The 24,705-nt window shown below is 43.5% G+C and overlaps 1 protein-coding gene across 1 annotated transcript in view; it reads right to left on the bottom strand.

Moving 5' to 3' along the window:
* LOC141055876 (uncharacterized) overlaps window positions 1-24,705 on the bottom strand; it is a 149,376-nt gene that overhangs the window by 53,006 nt on the left and 71,665 nt on the right. Inside the window, 1 exon segment of the mRNA XM_073552591.1 lies at window positions 11,843-12,363. Within this exon segment, the coding sequence (XP_073408692.1) occupies window positions 11,843-12,363 (521 nt within the window).

Below are 24,705 nucleotides of genomic sequence, written 5' to 3'. Positions count from 1 at the left end.
CGTTTTTAATGTCACACAATTTTTTCATGTTCAATGGAGAGTTCTTTCTGCAACTAAAAGGAGTGGCAATGGGGGCCAAATTCTCACCATCCCTCGCTAATTTGGTAATGTCTTTTTGGGAGATGGAGTTTATATATTCTGTTTCCAATCCTTTTCTGGAGCAATTGGTCTGGTATGGCAGATATATCGATGACACGCTAATTATTTGGGGGGAGATGTATCTGCCATACCAGACTTTGTGACATATTTGAATTCCAACAGATATAATATCCAGTTTAATTATAAATGTAATTCTGAGAAAATTTCATTCCTGGATTTGATGGGTGTGGATGGTGCCATCATTCATACAAAAACGCATCATAAACCCTTTAGTGGGAACACCGTTTTACATGCAACAAGTAGTCATAATAAACACACAATAAAATCCATTCCAGTGGGTGAATACACAAGAGTCAAACGAAATTGTAGCTCCAATAGGGTTTTGAGGGAAGAATTTAGGCATGTTACAAATAAATTGAAGAATCGCAGATATCCAAACTGGACCCTGACTAGAGCGCAACAAATAGTGCAAACTAAAATCGGGAGGAATTAATTATGCCAACTGCAGTAAAAAATAAGGATAGAGACATGAGTAATAAGCCATATATCTGTTTCCAATATAGCCCACAATTTTTGTGTATCAAAAAAATTGTCCATAAATTTTTACCTGTTCTCTATGAAGATGATAAATTGGTGCAAATTCTGTCATCTGGCATAAATGTGGTGTCTAGGAGAGCGCCTTCGTTGGGGAGCATATTATCACCAAGCATGTTTTCACTAGATCACAAAAAACCTAAGGAAAATTGGCTTACTACCAAAGGTTTTTACAAGTGTGGCGCTGGGTGAGAACAAGGACTTTGAATTGGATCCTATAATGAATGGGCAGCCAATGTAAGGACTGGCAAAGAGGGGACGCGTCTGAGTACTGATTAGCCAGATGGATGACCCTGGCTACCGCATTAAGTATGGACTGGAGAGGGGAAAGTTGAGTAACGGGGAGGCCAATTAATAGAGAGTTACAGTAGTCCAGGTGGGAGTGGTTCAATGCGACGGGGAGGGTTTTTGTTGTTTCCATGGTGAGAAGAGGGCAGATGTTCTTTAGGTGTTTGTCGCAAGAGCGGGCAAGAGATTGTATATGGGATGTGAAGGAGAGATTGGTGTCAAACATAACACCCACAGAGAGGGAAATGTTAGATTTATGGAGGTTAGTAGACAGCGGGAGCAGAAGTTCAGATTTGGAGAGGTTGAGTTTCAGATAGAGAGCGGACATGATGTTGGAGACTGCGGACAGACAGTCACTGGCTGCGTTCTGTAGTACAGCGGGGGTAAGGTCAGGGGATGACGTGTATAGTTGTGTTAGGCCGGGGTCACACTGGCGAGGAATACGGCCGAGTGAGAGGCGCTAAAAGCACGCATTATTACGGACAAATGATTCTCTATGGGGTCACTCGCACAGGCGTATATTTCTCATCCGTATCCTACGCTCCGTGTCAATCGCAGCATGCTGCGATTGTCAGCGTACTGCGCCCATAGTACGCCAACGCAAGTCTATGGGTGCGCAAAAAATACGGATTGCACACAGATCAGACGTGTGACCTGCGAGCAATACGCAGGTCTTTTGGCTGGTGACAGGAAATGGGGCAATCCATCATCAGGAAGCCTAGACATGCAAATGAGCTCAAAAAGCGCTCCAGACATCGAGGAAGTACGCCTCCACGGAGTACAGCAGCAGCATGGCGTCCACGTACATAAATGTTGAGATGCTCATTGTCCTGGTGCAGGAGCGTCCCGAAATCTGGGACCAACGCGATGCAAATTATGCAAACCGGGCAAGAAAGGAGGCGTCATGGAGGCACATCTGTCGTCAGATGTACCATGACTTTTGTGACCGACCAAGTGAGGAGCAGCATAAAATTCGTAAGTAGAACGCAAAACATCAGTAACCTTATCGCGCAAGAAAAAAGGAATATAGAATCAGCACCCCCCTTCCTGTGCATGTACTTTTAGCCTCATGAGGCCGATAGATTTGAATGTGACACGTGGCTTCACACAGCCATAATTTGGGGTTAGGCCACAAGCTCCTCATCCTCCTAGACAAAAAAATTATTAAGTGTAGCTAAAGAGACCCTGTGTATCTGCCCAATTACATATGCCACCATGGGTAGAAAGCACACCCCAGAAGGCCCCATGCCTAGACTACTGGTAGAAAATGTGACCTCTCAAATATGTGAATTTGACAATATTTCCTGTCACATTGCAGTGGAAGATGTGATGAAACGCTGGCGAAGCACCCGGACCAGTACCGCCGGGAACGCCAGCAGCGGTCCAGGAGTGGGGATGCTGGATATGTTAAAAGGAAGTACATCTACTATGACCGGCTGTCCTTCCTCGCACCAATTCTGGATCTGAGACCGTAAGTAGATACCTCACACCACATTACACAAATACTTTACAGGGCCAAAAATATTGATGTATTTTTGCCTCTGTTCTATTTCATAACCGAACTCAATCCAACCTTACGGATCGAGGAACGGCCTCAGAGGCAAAGCCCATAATAGATCCTGTAGGGGATGAGGTGGCTGGCCCATCTTCTCCCCCTACAAGAAGGATGGCAGAAGATGAGGCATCACAGGACAACCCAATGGCTGCCCAACACACAACACCACCAGGACGGTTTGCTGCTGCCCCATCACTCATCCAGGAAGATCCGGGCAACTTGAGCAGCAGCCCAACTGGCCAGATCAGGGCCTCCCCACAGGCTGCTCTTACATCACGGCGAACACGAAGAAGGCGCCAGCTCACTATTCAAGAGAGCAGGACCAATGTGGACACAGGGGTGCTCAATTATTTATCTAGAGTAACTACAGATGATGGGGAGGAGGCCTACGCACGTAGCCTCACCCTTTATCTCCGTGCCCTTACCCGTGAGGTCAGGCTCTGTATTAGGGGATGTATTCAGATCCTACTTGATGCAAGCACCCCCCCCCAATACCCCATATGAGGTATTCGAATTTCTGGAGAGGTGGCAGCTCTCCCCCCGAAATCTAATGCGCATGAGATCATCAACACAGATGCTTGCTTAAGCAGGGTCCGAACAGCCCCTAATACATGGGCCAACACCTCAACCCCTTCCTCCCACTACCCAACCTTGTATACCGCACCCCCAAATGTCAGCCTCTAGCCAACCCCACCAATATGGCCACTTGTACCCACCCAGTGTTGGAGGCTGGTCCCAACCTGGTTGGGGACGATCTGGCTATCTTGGTGGGTATGAGCCACGTGCATACCAAAGCCAACAAGATGCCCCTCACCATCATCATTACTCTGGCCAGTATCCCCAACAGTCCCAGGAGGCCGGACAATTCCAGCATCATGGGCAACAGTATGGCCCCACACAGGGCGATGTTGGCCACAGTGTCCAGCAGCACCCACACAGGCTGCTCTTCCACGTTCCCCTTCCCCAACCTATGAGGATTTATGAGTCTGACGGCCGGAGATGTCCAGTGCGGTTTAACTGGTGCTCCAAATAGAAAGGAAAAAACAGGTGTTCTCCATCACCAAACTTTTTTACATAATTTAACATTCTTATTTTTTCACAATGTTTTCCAATCATATGAAAGAATCCATCATGACAGGCAAGGCTACCTCACGCCTTTCAAACAGATATTACATGTGTGTACAAAAGAGAATATTTCAACGCGATATACTGTAAAATGAAAGGATGAAAATACACTACTCACTTGCTAATGCCTAGGAAAGGCATGCTGGCCTTAGTGAATTAGTCACCTTTTTTGCTAACAATCTCTAGTAAAACAAATCAAGGCGACCAGCCTTCAGAATATCACGCTCTCTCTATGTCTTAACAAGTGAGTTTTGTATTTTCATCCTTTCCAGTATAGCATGGTTAAATATTCTCTGTTCTACAGACAGGTAATATCTGTGTGAAAGCTGTGAGGTAGCCTTGCCTGTCATGGTGGAATCTTTCTATGATTGGAAAACATTATGAAGAAATGTGAGTGTTATCTTTTAGCATTTATTTTTGTGATGGAGCTCACCTTTTTTTTTCAAATCTAGTTTAATATTCTCATGCAGCAATGTTGTTATTGCCTAATCTTTTTTTGTGTTTTGTTATGTAATGTTACCTTTCAAAAAAGTTAAAGAAGGCACAAAGGGTCATTTTACCCATTGCCAAAATGTTCTTATGGCAATATTATGTTTGCCTTTAAGCAAACAAAAAAAAAAGCAAAACTAAAAATTTGTCTACTCTAGTTAACGTCTCTGTGTGATTTTTCACAATCCCTCACAACATACTAACATACACTAACCAATGCAATGAAACAGTCATAGAATCATAAGGGGTTGAGTAATATATATTTAGACACACTTAAAGAAACAAATTATAACATAGACACAGCATGCTCTTGCCAAGAAGTTGCCCCCTCAGGTGAGATAAAGTAATTAGTGAAAATATCACGCACTTTGAGGCCAGAGAGCGGTCTACGTTGAGGGTTCATAGGTGGTCTCACCCTGCGCACATTGTCCGGCCTACGCACAACACCATCAGAGGAGGAACAATCATGTATCCTGGTGAAGTTATGCAGAACAACACAGGCTTTCACAACTTCATTCACATTTTGTTCACTCAACTGAATGGCAGACTGTAGTACCCGCCATTTGGCACAAAGAATCCCAAAGGAACACTCCACCAGTCGCCTAGCACGTGATAGGCGCAAGTTACAAATTCAGCGCCTGTGGTCAAGGTTGCGCCGGGGATATGACCTCATGACATTGCGCGATAACAGAAAGGCCTCATCTGCCACAAGGACATAAGGGACTGATTCTTCAGGGGAGCCTGGTAGCTGGCGTGGTGGTGGTAGATCCAACTGGTTGGTGCGTAGCCGCCGAGCCATTATGGAAGTTTTGAAGACTCTAGAGTCTCCTGTCCTTCCATAGGCCCCAATGTCACCAATTATAAACTTGTAGTGAGGGTCTACCAGAGCCAACAATACAACAGAAAAGTATTGTTTATAATTGAAGAATTGGGAGCCAGAGTTTGGCGGATTACGCACCCGGATATGTTTGCCATCCAGGGCCCCAATACAATTTTGAAACTGGCATTCCTCCTCAAAGTCCCTTGATATCCTCAACCAGTCTTCCATCCTGGGCTCGGGTATGACCACTTGATGGAGTCTTGTCCAGATTTCTGTACATGTAGACCTCACTATGCCTGAAATGGTTGATCTTCCAATGAGACACTCATGGTGGAGGGCGGCATAAGACAGGCCAGTGGACAGGAAGCTGTAGAACAACATAAATTGATAAGTTTTGAATGCCTAAAGTCCAAAAACATCAGTTACATGCCAACCAAACTTGGGAGGAATTGAGATAGAATACCACACACATATTTGGTTCCACATTGACTAAGTGATATGCAGTACATATTAGAGCTAACATTCTGGTGTGTAAGTTGAAACATATTTGGAGTAAGATGAGGGCATAAAACTTTGTCCAAGAAGGCAAGAAAACATACTTTAGCACACACATTATGAACATAGAGAATGTGGTTGTGTAGTACATACCGTATTGTGAGTAGAAGTCGCTCCTCTGCAGATATCGCTTTGCGCATCCTTGTGTCCTAAAAGGTTATCCCAGGGTGCACTGTCTCCAAGAGTCGATCAAATGTGGAAATGCTCATGCGACAGTACTGGTAAAATTTCTCAGGATGCTCCCGCAGAGAAGAACAGAGGCGGTGAAAATGACCTCTTGTGAGTCGTTGCCTCAAAAGTGGATGGACCCACATGCGTCTCCTCCTCCGCGGATCCTCTATCACTGGGTATGGTTGCCCAAAGCACCGTGACAAAAGCCAGTTCAAGAGAACCTGCTCAGTTGTATTGAATCTCAGACCCTCTGCCATGTTGCACAAAGAACACCAACACACCTCGTGAAAGCAAGCTCACAAATGGACAGTATGGAGGCAGCCACCTGTTTCTGAGTGTAGAAATAGGGTGCAGGCTAATGATTTAAATAGTTAGCAGGCCTCAAAACCGTTAAATGTCCATTTTGCAAGGCTGTCAGAAAATCTCGCCATACGGATACCATACGGATTACATACGGATGCAGACATGTGCAAAATACGCGACCGCACCTGGCTTACGGATGACCTACGGAGCACTATTTAGGGGTCATTCATCCGCATTACGCATGTAAACTGCGGAGCGTATTTTGCGCTGGTTAGTGTGACTCCAGCCTTAAAATGAAAACCTGGCACTCAACTTAATGCTTGGTGAGGCAGTTTATTGTAGTACCAGAAAATGTTTCGGTCGATATAGACCTTCATCAGTTACGTGCTAGTATTTTTGAAAGTAGCTTGAAGGAGGGCGCTTTTTATGTTATTCACTGATAACGACAGTAATCAAATGGTCAGAATGCTGCTGTATCGCAGGATAATCTTAATAGTTGAAAGATAAACTGCCTCACCAAGCATTAAGTTGAGTGCCAGGTTTTCATTTTATCATATATGGTTTGGGAACCTAACTTGGCACCACTACAGTAGTGCACATGGTGTTTTCTACTAAGTGTATAGTTGTGTGTCATCAGCATAAAGATGGTACTGAAAGCCAAATCTGCTGATGGTCTGTCCAATTGAGGCCGTGTAGAGAGAGATGAGAAGGGGGCGAAGGACTGAACCCTGAGGAACCCCGACAGCGAGAGGAAGAGAAACTAGGACAAGTCTTGCATCTTAATACCCAGCACTGCCGCCAGCACTCGGTATCGGAGCGTGCGGCTGCATAGAAATACATGCAGCCACATGCTCCTCTCCCGAGTGCCGGCAGCAGTGCCAGGTATTAAGATACGAGACTCATCCGAGTTTCTGGCACGTGTGATCCCGGCCGTATATGGAGACTCTGTTCTTGGTCATATAAAGAGGGTTGGAGTAAAATAGAAACTGCCTGAATATGAGACCTTGCCTGACCTCTGAGTTCTGTGTAAGGACTATGGAGATAGCGCTATTCTTCTGTATAATGGGTCATGGCACTGGGGCCCTAATATTTCTGTACAGGGGTCTCTGGAGAGTTAATCTGATCCAAGAATTGGGGGAAGGGAAAAAGAAGGGAAAAGGGAATAGATACATTTTATTGTAATTTCCCTTAAAATAACTGTTTAAAAAGGGGGTTTTCATTTCCTCCCCATTTTGTGCTGTCAAATGTTTCCAAAGTATATGAAATCATTGGAAATGCGTTTAAAGACCTTGTGTGGAGCGGTAAAGAGCTGAGGCTAAAGAGTCCTTATCTCCTAAAGAGGGAGGATTGGCAACTCCGAATGTCGTTACCTATTTTCGGATTACGAGTTTAGGAGAAGAGGGAGGAGAAAATTTTGGGGGTGGACGAAAGGGTTGCAATATTTGTCCATATGATGTGTATATATATATGAACATACAGCTCTGGCAAAAATTAAGAGACCACTTAAGTTTTATAAAAATCAGCTTCTCTACATGTCTGACAGACATTCCATTCCAGTGTCACTTGAATTCCAACCAGAGTACACCGCATTCTAGTTAATGTGCTTCTGAACCAAATCTTATTTAATGAAGGAAAGTATAAAAAACCCTGCTGTGGTGTTCACAATCCTCTTGCAATAGAACAAGTTGGATGGCAAAACAAGTGCTAGTAATATCCCAAAAGTAATAGGAATGGAAAAATGACTTTTAACCATGCCAAAGGAGTTGAAAAGAAAAGTCTTGGGTGAGGAAAAGAAGGTGTCAATTCTGGCTTTACTAGCAGAGGGATACAGTGAGTGTCAAGTTGCCTCCATCCTTAAAATTTCAAAGAAAGCAGTCCATTACAACAAGGTCAAGCAACAGACATTAGGGATAACAAAGCTACATACCGGCAGAGGGCGAAAACGCCTCTCCACTGACCGGGATGACTGTCATGTTATTCGGATGTCACTCTGCAACCGCAGGATGACATCAAGTGACCTACAAATAGAATGGCAAATGACAGCTGGGGTGAAGTGCACAGCAAGAACAGTTCGTAACAGTCTCCTAGAGGCAGGGCTCAAGTCATGTAAAGCTAGAAAAAAGCCTTTCATCAATGAGAAGCAAAGGAGAGCCAGGCTGAAGTTTGCCAAAGACCATAAGGATTGGACCATAGAGGACTGGAGTAAGATAATCTTCTCTGATGAGTCTAAGTTTCAGCTTTGCCCAACACCTGGTCATCTAATGGTTAGATGGAGACTTGGAGAGGTGTACAAGCCACAGTGTCTTGCACCCACTGTGAAATTTGGTGGAGGATTGGTAATGATCTGGGGATGCTTCAGCAAGGCTGGAATTGGGGAGGTTAATCTTTGCGAAGGACGTATGAATCAAGCCGCATACAAAGTTATCCTGGAAAAACAGTTGGTTCCTTCTGCTCAGGCAATGTTCCCCAACTCTGAGGACTGTTTTTTCCAGCAGGAAAATGCATCATGCCACACAGCTAGGTCAGTCAATGTGTGGATGAAGGACCACCACATCAGATCCCTGATATGGGCAGCCCAATCTCTAGACCTGAACCCCATTGAAAACCTCTGGAATGTAATCAAGAGGAAGATGGATAGTCACAAGCCATCAAAGAGCTGCTTACATTTTTGCACCAGGAGTGGCATAAGGTCACCCAAAAGCAGTGTGAAAGATTGGTGGAAAGCATGCCAAGACGCATGAAAGCTGTGATTAAAAATCATGGTTATTCTACAAACCTAGTCATCACAAGTGCACCAGGTCCAGCACCTTGTTTAACCGCGAGCACACGCTGTTACTCACATTCATTTAATCCACAGTGCCTGAGCTTAAGTTGCTCCCTATCTGAAAACAACCACCTTGATCCAGTGTTTTTTTCTATTCATTCTGCAGTAAAGGCCCTTTTACATTTAGCGATGCACCAGCGATCTGACCAGCGATCCGACCCGGTCAGGATCGCTGGTGCATCGCTAAATGATCGCTAGTGAGCTTCCACACAGGCAGATCTCACAGCGATGCAGCAGTGACGCAGCGGACGATACTCACCTTTCACACACAGCGATCCTGACGTCCTCCCGCCCGCCTCCACGCGTCGCTCGTCGTCACAGCAGGAAGCCCAGCAGGAAGCTGACGACGAGATCAGCGATGGACAGCGGGGGAGCCGGTCGGAGGTAAGTATCACACATAGCGATATCGCTATGTCACAAAATCGGTGACGTTATAGCGATATCGCTAGCGATATCGCTTAGTGTAAAACCCCCTTAAGTGTAGCTTATATCTACCATCAAAGCAGCCCTTATTTATTGTCTCTTGTCATTGGTTTAACATTTACTATTACCATTTCCCTCTATCAGAAATCTTGATTGTAAACACCCCTAATCCTGTTGCTTCAGCATTGGTCGTATCGACCACAGCACCGTTTTTTTTTTTTTTCTGGACTGGACAGACAAACTCAAGTGAGTGCTACAGGCCCAGTTGAATTACTCACAATTATGCAAAACAGGTTAATTTAATTTGACTCTTTATCCAGCAGTTTTTTATATACGGATTCATGGTCATTATGACAGTGTGAAACATCTCGGATTCTGAGAAAACATCTTTGACTCCGAGATTCTTCCCACACCACTAAGTGAGTATCCGGCAATCGGATTCTTCTTTTTTTTTTTTTCCCCAGTATAGCGCAGTGTATTCCTTTATTTATCAGTTTAACATTTTTTACCAGGCACCGGCACAGACCCTGTTCATCACCTGCTGCATCTGGGAATATTTTCTTTCTTCGAGTGGACAAGCGCCAGTGTGTCAACTACTTACATATTCATTGTCTCTTAATTTTTGCCAGAGCTATATACACATGGGGAATATTGACTGTGCAATGAATATGGCTTTTCATTGGTTTTTGGATAAAATATATTAGTAACTGCCTATATTTCTAATTCTCATATACTGTATTTCTCAGACGTTAAGGCTATGTGCACACGCTGCGGTTTTTGCTGCGGTTCCGCTGCGGTTTTGGCCGCAGCAGAACTGCAGCAGTTCTGCAGTGTACAGTAGCATGTTATCCTATGGGATTTACAATCTGCTGTGCACATGCTGCGGATAAGCTGCGGCTCTGAATCCGCAGAAAGAAATGACATGTCACTTCTTTTCTGAGGATTCTGCTGCGGTTTACCATCTCCTCCATTGTAGAGGTGATAAACCGCAGGTCATTTTACCTGCGGTTCCGCAGATAAAAAATCTGCAGACCAATCCGCAGCGTGTGCACATAGCCTAAGACGCATCCAAGGTTTAGGCAGCAGAAAAAAAGGCAAAAACATTTTTCCTACTAATTAAATCATCCCTGATGGTGTAAACTGGAGTGGTGAATATCACTGATTGTAATGCACTAGGGTAGAATATGGAAGTCATAAAGTAATAAATCTATTATTAGTGTTTCTCTGCACCATGTGTTTTATTCACATATAGCTTCACAGCTTGAACATTAACCCCTTCACACCATGGTAATTTTCTGCTCTTTCATTTTTTCCTCCTTTTTTAACCATATAGTGTGCTGGAGAACGGGAACATTTCCAAGTGCAGTAAAATGGCAAAAAGAAGTGCAATTTCATGTTTTTGGATTTTTTAAATTTACCCTATCCACTATATGGTAAAAGTGACATAGCAATATGGTTTTCCAATATGATTTCCTGAATTCAGCAACACCAAATATGTGTATTTCTATTTCATTTTCAATTGGCCAAAATGGGGGTCATTTGAACCTTTGTTTTTTTTTTTTTAATTTTTTCATATTTATAACAACTTTTTTTTACTGGTAATTTTATTTTTTTTAGCCTCCTTAGGGGACTTGAAGCTGCGATCATCTGATCACTTGTGCCACACATAGCAGTGCTTCAGCACTGCTCCTGGCTGTCATGACAAACCATCAGCGCCTCACAATCATGTGATAGTGGTGCCAAAGGGCTGCCGGAGTGACCTGTTTCTGGCTGATGCATGTTAAATCCTGTTGTCAGAAATGGACAGCGGAATTTAACTGTTTAACATCCGAGGGTGGAACTCTGATTCACCTGTGGCTGTTAAAGGCACATGACAGCTGGTTAAATCAGGTATCATATACGAGGAAAGATGAGGGCTTAGTGCCAGATACTGTATCAAAGTAAGGGACATGACATATGATGTAAATATATGTCATGAGGGGGTTAATGAGAACTGTGCCCCGCACATATATGCACACAACTCTGGTGCATGGACAGTGTACGCCCACTGAGCTCTATTACAAATGCAAATTTTGTATACACACACAGGTCTGCTACACATGCACATTTACATACACATATGATTTTTGTACAGTTAAAAATATAATTTCTATGTGTTATTGTAAACAACATATGATACTCCAGTAATTCATTTTCACATTCCAGGCATCATAATGGTTTCTCTCTGTGTGGTATTTTTTAAGTTTAAGAAGGTAACATTTCCCACATTCTGAATATGAATATTGCTTCTCTGACGTGTAAGCAATCCGATGAGCAACAATAAATGATTTATGTGCAAAATATTTCCCTCATTATGAAAAAGGCTTCTCCCCTGTGTGACTTCTCTGGGGTGAAACAAGACATGATTTTTCTGCAAAACATTTCTCACATTCTGAACATGAAAAAAGCTTCTCCCTTCTCTGAGTTCTCTTGTGTGTAGCAAGAGATGATATATGTGCAAAACATTTCCCACATCCTGAACATGAAAAAGGCTTCTCCCCTGTGTGAGTTCTCTTGTGCGAAACAAGAGTTGACTTATCTGCAAAACATTTCCCACATTCCGAACATGAAAAAGGCTTCTCCCCTGTGTGAGTTCTCTTGTGAGAAATAAGAGATGACTTATCTGCAAAACATTTCCCACATTCTGAACATGAAAAAGGCTTCTCCCCTGTGTGAGTTCTCTGGTGTGTGAAAAGTGATGATTTAGCTGCAAAACATTTCCCACATTCTGAACATGGAAAAGGCTTCTCCCCTGTGTGAGTTCTCTTGTGTGAAAAAAGTGATGATTTATCTGCAAAACATTTCCCACATTCTGAACATGAAAAAGGCTTCTCCCCTGTGTGAGTTCTCTGATGACTAACAAGAATCGATTTTTGGTTAAAACATTTCCCACATTCTGAACATGAAAAAGGCTTTTCTCCTGTGTGGGTTCTCTGGTGTCTAATCAAATCTGATATGTGGCTAAAACATTTCCCACATTCTGAACATAAATATGGCTTCTCACCTGTGTGAGTTCTCTGATGTTTAACAAGATCTGATTTCCGGTTAAAACATTTCCCACACTTGGAACAAGAAAATCTATTCTGTGCTATGTGAAATTTTTTATGTTTAAGAGAAGACGTTTCAAGGTGAAACCTATTTCCATATTCTGAACGTGAAGCTGGCTTCTTCGCTTTAATAGCAGTTTGTTTTTTAATGCTTATTTTTTTACTTTGATTTTCCTTAGTAATTGATAATGAATCAGAAGAAAGGGCCTGTTTCCAAGGATCAGATGATAAATCTTTGTTGTGAAGGGATGATGATATATCTGGAGTGATGGCATTCACTTCAATTGTATCCTGTGGGATCTCAAGATCATCTGATTTAAAAATTGAAGATGTCAGCTGTTCCTCTGATCTCCTGGTACAGTCATCTGCCAAGAATAAAACCAATTTTTTTTTTTACAAAATATCCTTGCATTTTACATATTTGAAAATTTCTACTCACAAAGCAATTAGAAATGGCAAGTTATGTAGAAAAATTGAATTATTCACAATGACAATGACAGATCACAGTTTAAGAGAAAACTTTATAGGATGAAGCAGCAGAGCCTCACAAATATTGGAATACAAAGCCACCAAAAATTGTTATGTAGGTGAAAATGATACCAATAAAAACTTCTACTTATCCCACTATAACAAGCCCCCACTCAGGTCCATCATCTGTCAATGGAAAAACACAGAGGTTTCCACATTATTAGTGGCTCAAAGGCTCTTGAAAAGCAAAACGTCTTCTATAAACCAATCCAGCAATATCTGCTCTCCCAAAGTCAAATCTCCCCTCGCCTCTGAGCCTTGCTGTGTGCCTAAACCACATTTAGCACCTACGTATTTGCTATTGCTGTAGTGATAAGTACCCACTTAATTTACTGTGTTCCTGTCTCCTGGAGCACAATCTGGGCACTATGTGTTAGATAATAAAATGGTATATTTGCAGTTTTCACTAGCATGCACTGCATGCTAATTTCCAGAAAAACACTGTGGAATCAAAATAGTCACTACTGATAGGGAATTCTATATGTCCTTTTAGTATTAATGTATTTCTGGGGTCTCACATGCATACGCTGTATATGAAAATGCTGTCTCACGATGATAATCACCTATAACCTTATTCTTCATAAGAAATTGTACATGATGGATAAACAGCTTACTGCACCCAGTTGGACATTGAAACTACACGTCCACATGCTAGGTAGGGACTGGGGATGTAGCACTTAGTAACCCTCAAAAACACAGATAACGGAGCTATAACCGTCATGAGGATAGATTAATTGGATTGATATTGGGGTCTTGTGTAACTTACACAAGACCTACTAAAGTTTCCATCACGCCTGCACAAATACTAATAATTAACAGCCGAGTACAATCTGATTGGTTATAGAATATGATTGGTTGAAACCATTTATGCTTACTGTTGAATAATCAATTGTCCAATAAAATACGATGATGTAATGTAACCGCCTACTCAAATGAGTATATAAGCTACCTGATTAAATTGGCATCTTGTGACATCCTGCAGATACATAACTTGTCTCTGTGTGTGTTTGTCCACCACTACTCGAGTAGGCCTCAAACCAATAATCTGGCAACCCTCCAGCATATCGATCTCCCATTGAGAGATAAAGATCAAATCTCAGACTCTTCAGTTGGCGTCCCTGGGTGGGCTGGTCACAACTGAAGACCCCGGCATCTGAGATCCGGCAGCCGCAGACTGAGGCCTAGAGGACACACAGACCAAAATCACTGGTGAATGTAAGAGCCATTGTTTCTTACAATTCTCTGTGTCTCCCCTTGCCGCATGTTCTGTAGCCGGCTCTTGGGTACAGTATAGTCGTGTCTTCTTACATAACCAGCACAAAGAACCGTAGAATATCCTTGTGATACGTAAAACCGTATACTGGAGGGAGAAAACTAAAAGCTGCTACGTATGATTGCAACATGAATGAATGACCTAACCTTGAGGGTGCTAAGAATTCTTTACTGCCTCTGCCCTGTTATGAATGAGTCACCGAGGAGGAAAAAACAAAAAGCAAGCTAAGCCCAGAAAACCGGAGAGGTTGGTAACTAGCGGATTGCAGACCCCTGATCCTATCGACACAACTAGCAGTAGCCGTAGAGCGTGCCTACGGTGGTCCTAGATGCCTCGTCAAAAACGGAGAACTAAATAAGCCTAAAGAAAGGGAAAATCTAAACTGCACCAGAGCAGACCCCAAAGCAATAGACAGCCCCCAACATGTATAGTCGGTGAAACCAGATGAAAACACAAACACAGATAGAAAGATAGGGTGAGCAAACGATGGGGCCCTCACTAACTAGAAAGGACAGGAAAGAAAAGCTGCTGTCTGCAATCACGCAAAAAACCCTGCAAAAATGTCCAACACGTCTGATAGAAAAAAGGCCTGAAGTCGCTAGATTTCAATTCCCTATATCAGCACTCAGGTATATTCTGAAGACAGAGCAAAAGAGATCAACTGATCAGAGACAAAATGGGGATTCAGCCCAGTCCCAGCCAGGGCTGGCTGAACACAAAAACTAAGTAAACCAGACAAAAACTCATATGAACAATAGCAGAGAAAACTTAGCTTTAAGAAGGCAGGAACCAAACTGGAAACCAGAAGCCACAGTCAGGAAAAATCACCAGCAAGAAACTAGGGAGTCGGCTGCCTTAAATCCAATCAGAAACTCCTGATGTCCAATCACAGTCCTCTTCCTCAGGTGGTCGGTCTCTGCCATTTAGATCAGCTTCATTACCTCCCTTCACCAACAGAGAGAGTCCAGATAGAGAACTCACTACTCCTCTATCAGCACAGCCAGCTCCACAACCCTCACCAGAAGCCAGAGGCAAACCCGAAAATGAGCTCACAACAGTAACCCCCTTGAGGAGGGGTCACCGAACCCTCATCCACGCCACCGAGCCGATCAGGATGGGCCCGATGAAAAGCACGAACCAATCTATCAGCATGAATATCAGAGGCAGAGACCCAAGAATTGTCCTCCTGGCCATAACCCTTCCACTTGACCAAATACTGGAGTCTCCGTCTAGCCAGACGAGAATCCAGTATTTTCTCTACCTCATATTCCACATTACCTTCAACCAATACAGGGTCAGGAGGTGCCGCCATAGGAACTACTGGCTCAACATATCTCTTCAACAGCGACTAATGAAACACGTTATGGATCTTAAACGTAACAGGAAGAGCCAATCGAAAATAAACCGGATTAAGAATCTCCAAAATCTTGTAAGGTCCAATAAATCTTGGCTTGAACTTTGGAGAAGCCACCTTCATAGAGATATTCTTTGAGGACAACCAAACCATATCACCCACTTTAAACCGGGGACCAATGGTCCTATGCCGGTTAGAAAACTGCTGGGCCTTTTCCTGGGAGTGAGACAGCTTATCCACTACTTTGTCCCAAATCTGCTGCATTCTCTCTACCACAGTGTCAACACCTGGGCAGGCTGAAGATTCCACTTGCCCTGAAGAAAATCGAGGATGAAACCCAAAGTTACAAAAAAAGGGCGACATCAAGGTGGCAGAACTAGCTCTATTATTTAAAGCGAATTCGGCCAAGGGCAAAAATGAAACCCAATCATCCTGATCAGCAGATATAAAACATCTCAAAAAGGACTCCAAAGTCTGGTTTGTTCTCTCCGTCTGCCCATTGGTCTGAGAGTGAAACGCAGAGGAGAAGGACAACTGAATTCCAGCTTGGAACAAAAGGCTTTCCAGAATCTGGAAACAAACGGAACTCCTCTGTCCAATACAATGTTCTCAGGAATCCCATGCAACCGAACCACCTGTTGTACCTGTTTACCTGTTGTAAAAACAAGGGTACCAACTCTGAGGAAGATGGCAACTTTGGGAGTGCTACAAGATGGACCATCTTAGAGAATCTATCACAAATCACCCAGATAACAGTCATTCTCTGAGAGACAGGAAAATCAGAAATAAAATCCATTGAAATATGGGTCCATGGCCTCTTAGGTACTGGCAAGGGCATCAACAACCCACTAGAGCGAGAACAGGGTTTAGACCGGGAACAAGTCCCACAGGACTGCACAAAATTCCTGACATCACGAGATAAGGCAGGCCACCAAAAAGACCGACTCACCAAATCTCTGGTACCAAAAATACCTGGATGACCAGCCAATGTGGAGCAATGAACTTCAGACATCACTCTCTTCCTCCACTGGTCAGGAACATACAATTTTCCCATAGGACAACGCTCAGGTTTGTCCTCCTGGAATTCTTCCAGAGCACGTCTCAAATCGGGCGAGATGGCAGAAAGAACTACCCCCTCACCTAGGATGGTAGTAGGCTTGGTCACAATAGGAGAATCAGCAAAGAAACTCCTAGAAAGGGCGTCTGCCTTAACATTCTTAGTGCCTGGAAGACAGGAGACCACAAAATCAAAACGCGTAAAAAACAAGGCCCACCTAGCCTGTCTAGGATTCAAGCGTTTGGCCGACTCAAGGTAAATCAAATTCTTGTGGTCAGTGAGGACCACAACTTGATGTCTAGCTCCCTCCAACCAATGTCTCCACTCCTCAAATGCCCATTTCATGGCTAACAATTCCCGATTCCCCACATCATAGTTGCGTTCAGATGGGGAGAACTTTCGTGAAAAGAAGGCACAGGGATTCATTTTAGATGTCACAGGATCTTTTTGGGACAAAACAGCTCCTGCACCAATCTCTGAAGCGTCTACCTCCACCTGAAAAGGAAGTGAGACATCAGGTTGCCGCAAAACCGGAGCAGAAGGGAACCTCCGCTTCAGCTCCTGAAAGGCCGAAACAGCCTCTGAAGACCAATTCAGCACATCAGCACCCTTCTTAGTTAAATCAGTCAGTGGTTTAGCAATACCAGAAAAATTAGCTATAAATTTACGATAAAAATTAGCAAAATCCAAAAACTTCTGGAGAGCCTTCAAAGAAGTGGGTTGAACCCAATCATAAATGGCCTGTACCTTGGCCGGGTCCATTTCAATAGTTGACGGAGACAAAATAAATCCCAAAAATGAAATCCTCTGTACACCAAAATTGCACTTCGATCCCTTAGCATACAAGGAATTCTCCGTCAAAATCCGGAACACAGTCCGAACATGTTCCACATCAGAATCCCAATCCCTGGAAAAGATCAAAATATCATCCAGAGAGATGATCAAAAACTTATCCACAAAGTCCCGGAAAATATCATTCATGAAGGATTGGAAGACAGAAGGGGCATTAGTGAGCCCAAAAGGCATCACCAGGTACTCAAAATGTCCCTCCGGAGTATTAAACGCCGTCTTCCATTCATCCCCATGCTTGATGCGAATAAGATTATATGCCCCCTTGAGGTCAAGCTTAGTAAACCAGCAAGCACCTTTAACTCTGGAGAATAAATCAGAAATCAGGGGTAACGGATACTGATATTTAACCGTAATTTTGTTGAGGGAACGATAGTCAATACAAGGCCTTAATGAACCATCTTTCTTGGCCACGAAAAAAACCCAGCACCTACGGGCGAAGAGGATGGTCTAATATGACCCCTCTCCAACGACTCCTTAATATAAGATCGCATAGCCTCATGTTCGGGTACAGATAAATTGAAAAGTCAACCCTTGGGAAATTTACACCCAGGTCTCAACTCAATTGCACAGTCATAACTACTATGAGGAGGCAAGGAAGCAGACTTGCTCTCACTAAATACAGTGGGGCAAAAAAGTATTTAGTCAGTCAGCAATATTGCAAGTTCCACCACTTAAAAAGATGAGAGGCGTCTGTAATTTACATCATAGGTAGACCTCAACTATGGGAGACAAACTGAGAAAAAAAAATCAAGAAAATCACATTGTCTGTTTTTTTTTCATTTTATTTGCATATTATGGTGGAAAATAAGTATTTGGTCAGAAACAAAATTTAATCTCAATACTTTGTGATATATCCTTTGTTGGCAATGACAGAGGTCAAACGTTTTCTGTAAGTCTTCACAAGGTTGCCACACACTGTTGTTGGTATGTTGGCCCATTCCTCCATGCAGATCTCCTCTAGAGCAGTGATGTTTTTGGCTTTTCGCTTGGCAACACGGACTTTCAACTCCCTCCAAAGGTTTTCTATAGGGTTGAGATCTGGAGACTGGCTAGGCCACTCCAGAACCTTGAAATGCTTCTTACGAAGCCACTCCTTCGTTGCCCTGGCGGTGTGCTTTGGATCATTGTCATGTTGAAAGACCCAGCCACGTTTCATCATCAATGCCCTTGCTGATGGAAGGAGGTTTGCGCTCAAAATCTCACAATACATGGCCCCATTCATTCTTTCATGTACCCGGATCAGTCGTCCTGGCCCCTTTGCAGAGAAACAGCCCCAAAGCATGATGTTTCCACCACCATGCTTTACAGTAGGTATGGTGTTTGATGGATGCAACTCAGTATTCTTTTTCCTCCAAACACGACAAGTTGTGTTTCTACCAAACAGTTCCAGTTTGGTTTCATCAGACCATAGGACATTCTCCCAAAACTCCTCTGGATCATCCAAATGCTCTCTAGCAAACTTCAGACGGGCCCGGACATGTACAGGCTTAAGCAGTGGGACACGTCTGGCACTGCAGGATCTGAGTCCATGGTGGCGTAGTGTGTTACTTATGGTAGGCCTTGTTACATTGGTCCCAGCTCTCTGCAGTTCATTCACTAGGTCCCCCCGCGTGGTTCTGGGATTTTTGCTCACCGTTCTTGTGATCATTCTGACCCCACGGGGTGGGATTTTGCGTGGAGCACCAGATCGAGGGAGATTATCAGTGGTCTTGTATGTCTTCCATTTTCTAATTATTGCTCCCACAGTTGATTTCTTCACTCCAAGCTGGTTGGCTATTGCAGATTCAGTCTTCCCAGCCTGGTGCAGGGCTACAATTTTGTTTCTGGTGTCCTTTGACAGCTCTTTGGTCTTCACCATAGTGGAGTTTGGAGTCAGACTGTTTGAGTGTGTGCACAGGTGTCTTTTTATACTGATAACAAGTTTAAACAGATGCCATTACTACAGGTAATGAGTGGAGGAAAGAGGAGACTCTTAAAGAAGAAGTTACAGGTCTGTGAGAGCCAGAAATCTTGATTGCTTGTTTCTGACCAAATACTTATTTTCCACCATAATATGCAAATAAAATGAAAAAAAAACAGACAATGTGATTTTCTGGATTTTTTTTTCTCAGTTTGTCTCCCATAGTTGAGGTCTACCTATGATGTAAATTACAGACGCCTCTCATCTTTTTAAGTGGTGGAACTTGCACTATTGCTGACTGACTAAATACTTTTTTGCCCCACTGTACATCATAAAAATCAGCCAAATAGTCAGGAACATCATGCGACTGGGGAGAGGTGGAGAAAACAGGAGTGTCGCCAAGAGCACACCGACAACCCCAACTCACCACAGACACAGATTTCCAATCCAAAACCGGATTATGGATTTACAACCAGGGAAAACCCAGAACGATGGTATCATGTAAATTATGCAACACCAAAAATCTGCAATTTTCTTGGTGGTCTGGGGTGACCCGCATTATCACCTGGGTCCAAAACTGAGGTTTATTTTTCGCCAAAGGAGTAGCATCAATACCCCTCAAAGGAATAGGCGTCCGCAGAGGTGTCATAGGAAAACCACAACGTTTAGCAAAATCCAAGTCCATCAGATTCAAGGCCGCTCCTGAATCCACAAAAGCCTTCGCGGAAAATGTGGATAAGGAGTAGATCAGAGTAATTGCCAAAAGAAACTTAGGTTGTACACCACCCACAGCAAATGTGTGTGCAAAACGTTTCTCTTGTTTAGGGCAGACAGAAATAACATGGGAGGCATCTCCACAGAAAAAAACACAGCTTATTACGCCTTCTAAACTCCTGACATTGCGCCCTAGACAAAACTCCATCACATTGCATAGGTTCAGACATTTGTTCAAAAGGTGGCAGCGCCTCCCATGTAGTCTTGCGTTCACGTAAACGCCGATCACCTTGAATGGCTAATGACATAGAATCATCAAGACCAGAGGGAACCGGAAATCCCACCATAGTATCTTTTAAAGTTTCAGACAAACCCTTCCGAAAGAGAGCTGCCAATGCACTATCATTCCGTGTAGTAAGGACCGCCCACTTTCGGAATTTCTGACAGTATAACTGCAGGATCCTGACCCTGGTTCAATGCCAATAGGGCTCTCTCAGCTTGATCAATAGCATTAGGTTCATCATATAACAACCCCAAGGCTTGAAAAAATGCATCCACCTTAGTCAAAACAGGATCTTCAGGTGTCAAAGAAAACGCTCAATCCTGGGGATCGCCGCGCAGCAAGGAGATGACAATTTTAACCTGCTGCGCAGAGCTCCCTGATAGGTTAGGCTTCAAGGCAAGAAATAATTTACAATTATTCTTAAAATTCAAAAATTTAGAACGATCCCCAAAAAACACATCAGGAGCAGGGATCCTTGGTTCAACAGCATGTGAATGAGTGAGATAGGCGGAAATTCCCCGCACTTCAGCAGCAAGCTGCTCCACACGATCAGACAATTGCTTAATCTCCATCAAGGAGAAAAAGAAAAAAAAAGAATCCTCCTACGGCCCCAGAGAAAAAGAGGAGAAAATATACATAGAAAAAAAAAATTCTGACACTTTTTTTTTTTTTTTTTTACAAGTCTCTCCTGCTTTTGAGTACCCTAGAATCTGCGGTATGGCTGGTGATTCTGTTATGAATGAGTCACCGAGGAGGAAAAAACAAAAAGCGAGCTAAGCCCAGAAAACCGGAGAGGTTGGTAACTAGCGGATTGCAGACCCCTAATCCTATCGACACAACTAGCAGTAGCCGTGGAGCGTGCCTAGACGCCTCGTCACGGCCGGAGAACTAAATAAGCCTAAAGAAAGAAAGGGAAAATCTAAACTGCCCCAGAGCAGACCCCAAAGCAATAGACAGCCCCCAACATGTATAGTCGGTGAAACCAGATGAAAACACAAACACAGAAAGATAGGGTGAGCAAATGATGGGGCCCTCACTAACTAGAAAGGACAGGAAAGAAAAGCTGCTGTCTGCAATCACGCAAAAAACCCTGCAAAAATGTCCAACACATCTGATAGAAAATAGGCCTGAAATCGCTAGATTTCAATTCCCTATATCAGCACTCAGGTGTATTCTGAAGACAGAGCAAAAGAGATCAACTGATCAGAGACAAAATGGGGATTCAGCCCAGTCCCAGCCAGGGCTGGCTGAACACAAAAACTAAGTAAACCAGTCAAAAACTCATATGAACAATAGCAGAGAAAACTTAGCTTTAAGAAGGCAGGAACCAAACTGGAAACCAGAAGCCACAGTCAGGAAAAATCACCAGTAAGAAACTAGGGAGTCGGCTGCCTTAAATCCAATCAGAAACTCCTGATGTCCAATCACAGTCCTCTTCCTCAGGTGGCCGGTCTCTGCCATTTAGATCAGCTTCATTACCTCTCTTCACCAACAGAGGGCGTCCAGATAGAGAACTCACTACTCCTCTGTCAGCACAGCCAGCCCCACAACCCTCACCCGAAGCCAGAGGCAAACCCGAAAATGAGCTCCCAACACTGCCCCTTGGGAGTGTCGCTCCATGATAACTGGCTTGCAAGGATACATGTGAGAACACGTCTCTGGCGGCATATGCATGAAGAAGGCTGCGTACGTCCTCTTGGGGAGTGCTAGAGGTACAGTTACGGTGTTACAACGCCGATTGCGACAGGATAGGTCTATCTACCTTCTATCCTGTCTCATACGCCCAAACTGCCCCCTAATGGTGCTAAAGAACTTTGAGGTAGTAGGTATCACATTAGCCTGCATATTAATGATAGCTCTTGTCTTCTGGTTGATAAATAAGATCTCTGAGTATACAAGGTCTAGTTGAGGGAAAGATTCTTACTGGGCCGATGAGAAAATTTGGGTCATACTAGTCTGCCTATGGTTAAATTGAATTTGCTCTCTGGTTGATATATATAGATTTGCTGAATATACTAGGACCAATTACAGAGAAGTGCCATCTCCTACTGAGCACATAGAGATTTAGTGGCAGGTGACCGGGTGGGGTCACGTTGGCCAAACCACTAAATAAGTAAACTTCTTTATCAGGATTCTACGGGTCTGATACCTATCAACTGGGAAAGTGGGGAGGCAGTTTAGGACACGCAAGTTCAGACACTGAGCAGAAACCCCTTATAACAACGGCACGCAAGCCTATGCATCGAATTAGCGAAGTGCAGTCAGCATAGGTCAAGAAATTGCAAGCAAAGTGATAAAGAAGTTGGAAAGTGGGCTCAAAGCAGCCGCACGTATTAAGAGAATAGTGAGTAACAACCAGACAAAGAGGCAGACAGAGAGGAATAGAGATAGAGAGATCAGACATTGATCGAGAACCACATGTAACAACAGTCTAGGCGCGGCCTGTACATTGAGTTAGCGAAGTGCAGTCAGTATGGGTCCGCAAGCCACAGACATTTGGGCATTTTAGGATAGGCCAGGAGAATTTTAGCCCCCACGAGTGAAAAAAGTGTAATAGACATAGTCAAGTATCAACCAGAAAACAAAGAAAGGACGTTGTGAAGCACCAGGAGATAGGAAGGAGGGGCTGCAGTGACCAGCAGCTACGGAAGATCTCAGACAGATGTAACAAATTTAATGAGATAAAAGTTTACCTACCATTACTAAATCTGTATGTGAAAGAATGTGAATGACCTTTGAGACTCCCTGCTGATAAGTGAAAGTGCATGATCTTACGTGTAAAAAGAAACTTTGTGTGAATGAGAGGACATTGCAGATTCTGTGTGGAAACTGCAATTTTCAAAAGAAAATCAGATGCGAATCAAGTTTTGCATGATAGATGGATATTAGCTGGGACACACCCAGGCACGAATGTGAAGAAATTTCATTATGTACATTGCAAAGCCCAGACGGCCAAGTCTTCCACAGCAGATGTTTTCGTGTTAGGAATAGAGCCTCCCGTTGAGTGTACGGTGTGTATATTGTGGGTTGCATTGTACAGAAAAGTTCTGTTTTGTGGTCCCAAGCTTGCCTTGTGTGTTTGCCAAGTATTCCATAAGAAAATGTTGTGTCTTAATTGCACATTTGGATTGATGCTTATTATATCCCCTGAAGGTTGGAGAGTTGCTAAAATTGTACCAGGAGGGTACGGCCAACAGCTCACTGGTTTTGGATCTCTGTCAGACAGATTTCCAGAGTATAAAGTATTCTGGCTCAATGTACATGGAATTCCTGCTATTCCCTGAGTTGATGGGATATTGTTAAGTGACATAGGGAATTATAATCTTGTCAGATGTCCGTTAAATAATGGAGAGCCAGAATCTTACCTTGTCCAAGCGCAGCTGGCTGCTCTCCTCACTGGGTTCACACTGTGACATAACACGTATTTGTTAAAGGTATACAGCTAGTTTTGCCTTGATGTTAAGTTGCGTTCAGAATGTGTAATGTATGTTGGTAAGGAAGTAGAGGCAGATGGTTCAAAGTACAACTTTGATTTGAAGCAGTGTCAGATATCTATGGAAGGCAATTGTCACGTAGTAAAGATAAGGAATGCTTTTAGTATGTTTGCAAGAAAGGAAAGCGTTTAGTTTTGCAGTCAGTTTTGTTGGATAAAAAAAAAAAAAAAGGTTTTTCCTGTTATATGTGTTATGGAAATCCACCACTCTGCCCCCTATTTGGTACTAGCATGGTGATTTCCAAAGGGGGGGGAGAGGAGAGGAGAATCCGCCATTTTTTTGTTATCTTCCATCTTAATGGAAAATTATTATTTTGAAAATATGCTAATCCATAAGGGTATCTCTCACTAATCTGGACGTTGAGTTTCTTTCCGGAAGGTCCAAGAACCTGGTTGTATGGCGATCACACAGCATGAGATAGTAGAAAGCAGAACCACTCCTCCCTCATAACTCTACAGGGGAAGTGGAGTTGACGGCACTCATTGAGGCATCTAGGGGGCCTTAAGGTAAGCAAGACACTACATATACAAGTTCCAGATATTGTTTTCAGGTGAACCCACAACTACGGCCCCATATGGGGAGGAAAGGTCTTTTCTTACATCAACAGGCCCTGAAAGAGGTTGCCATAGTGAAGGTGAGGGCACATATGAAAAAGAACCAATGGAGCACGAAGCAAACAAGGTGGCTGGGAACCAGCCAGAAGACCAAAGTACTGGGAGACCCCTGAGGCGCCTCCACTGGTCATGGTGAGCATTAAAAATAACCAGTTAGACTTAAGTATCTTACAGGCTCTGACTAAGCCACCAACCGGGGAAGAGACTGAAGTCTGGTCAGAAGCTGGAGCTCAGAACCGTGGATGGCGGGACAGCGGGTATGTTTTGTCAAAATCCTTGCCCCATGTGATGGCTCATGACTCAA

The sequence above is a fragment of the Dendrobates tinctorius genome, unplaced genomic scaffold, assembly GCF_039654945.1.
Source record: "Dendrobates tinctorius isolate UK_male_01 unplaced genomic scaffold, ASM3965494v1 ptg000192l, whole genome shotgun sequence".
In the NCBI taxonomy this organism is placed as follows: Eukaryota; Metazoa; Chordata; class Amphibia; order Anura; family Dendrobatidae; genus Dendrobates; species Dendrobates tinctorius.
This window is presented reverse-complemented; position numbering and strand designations above follow the sequence as displayed.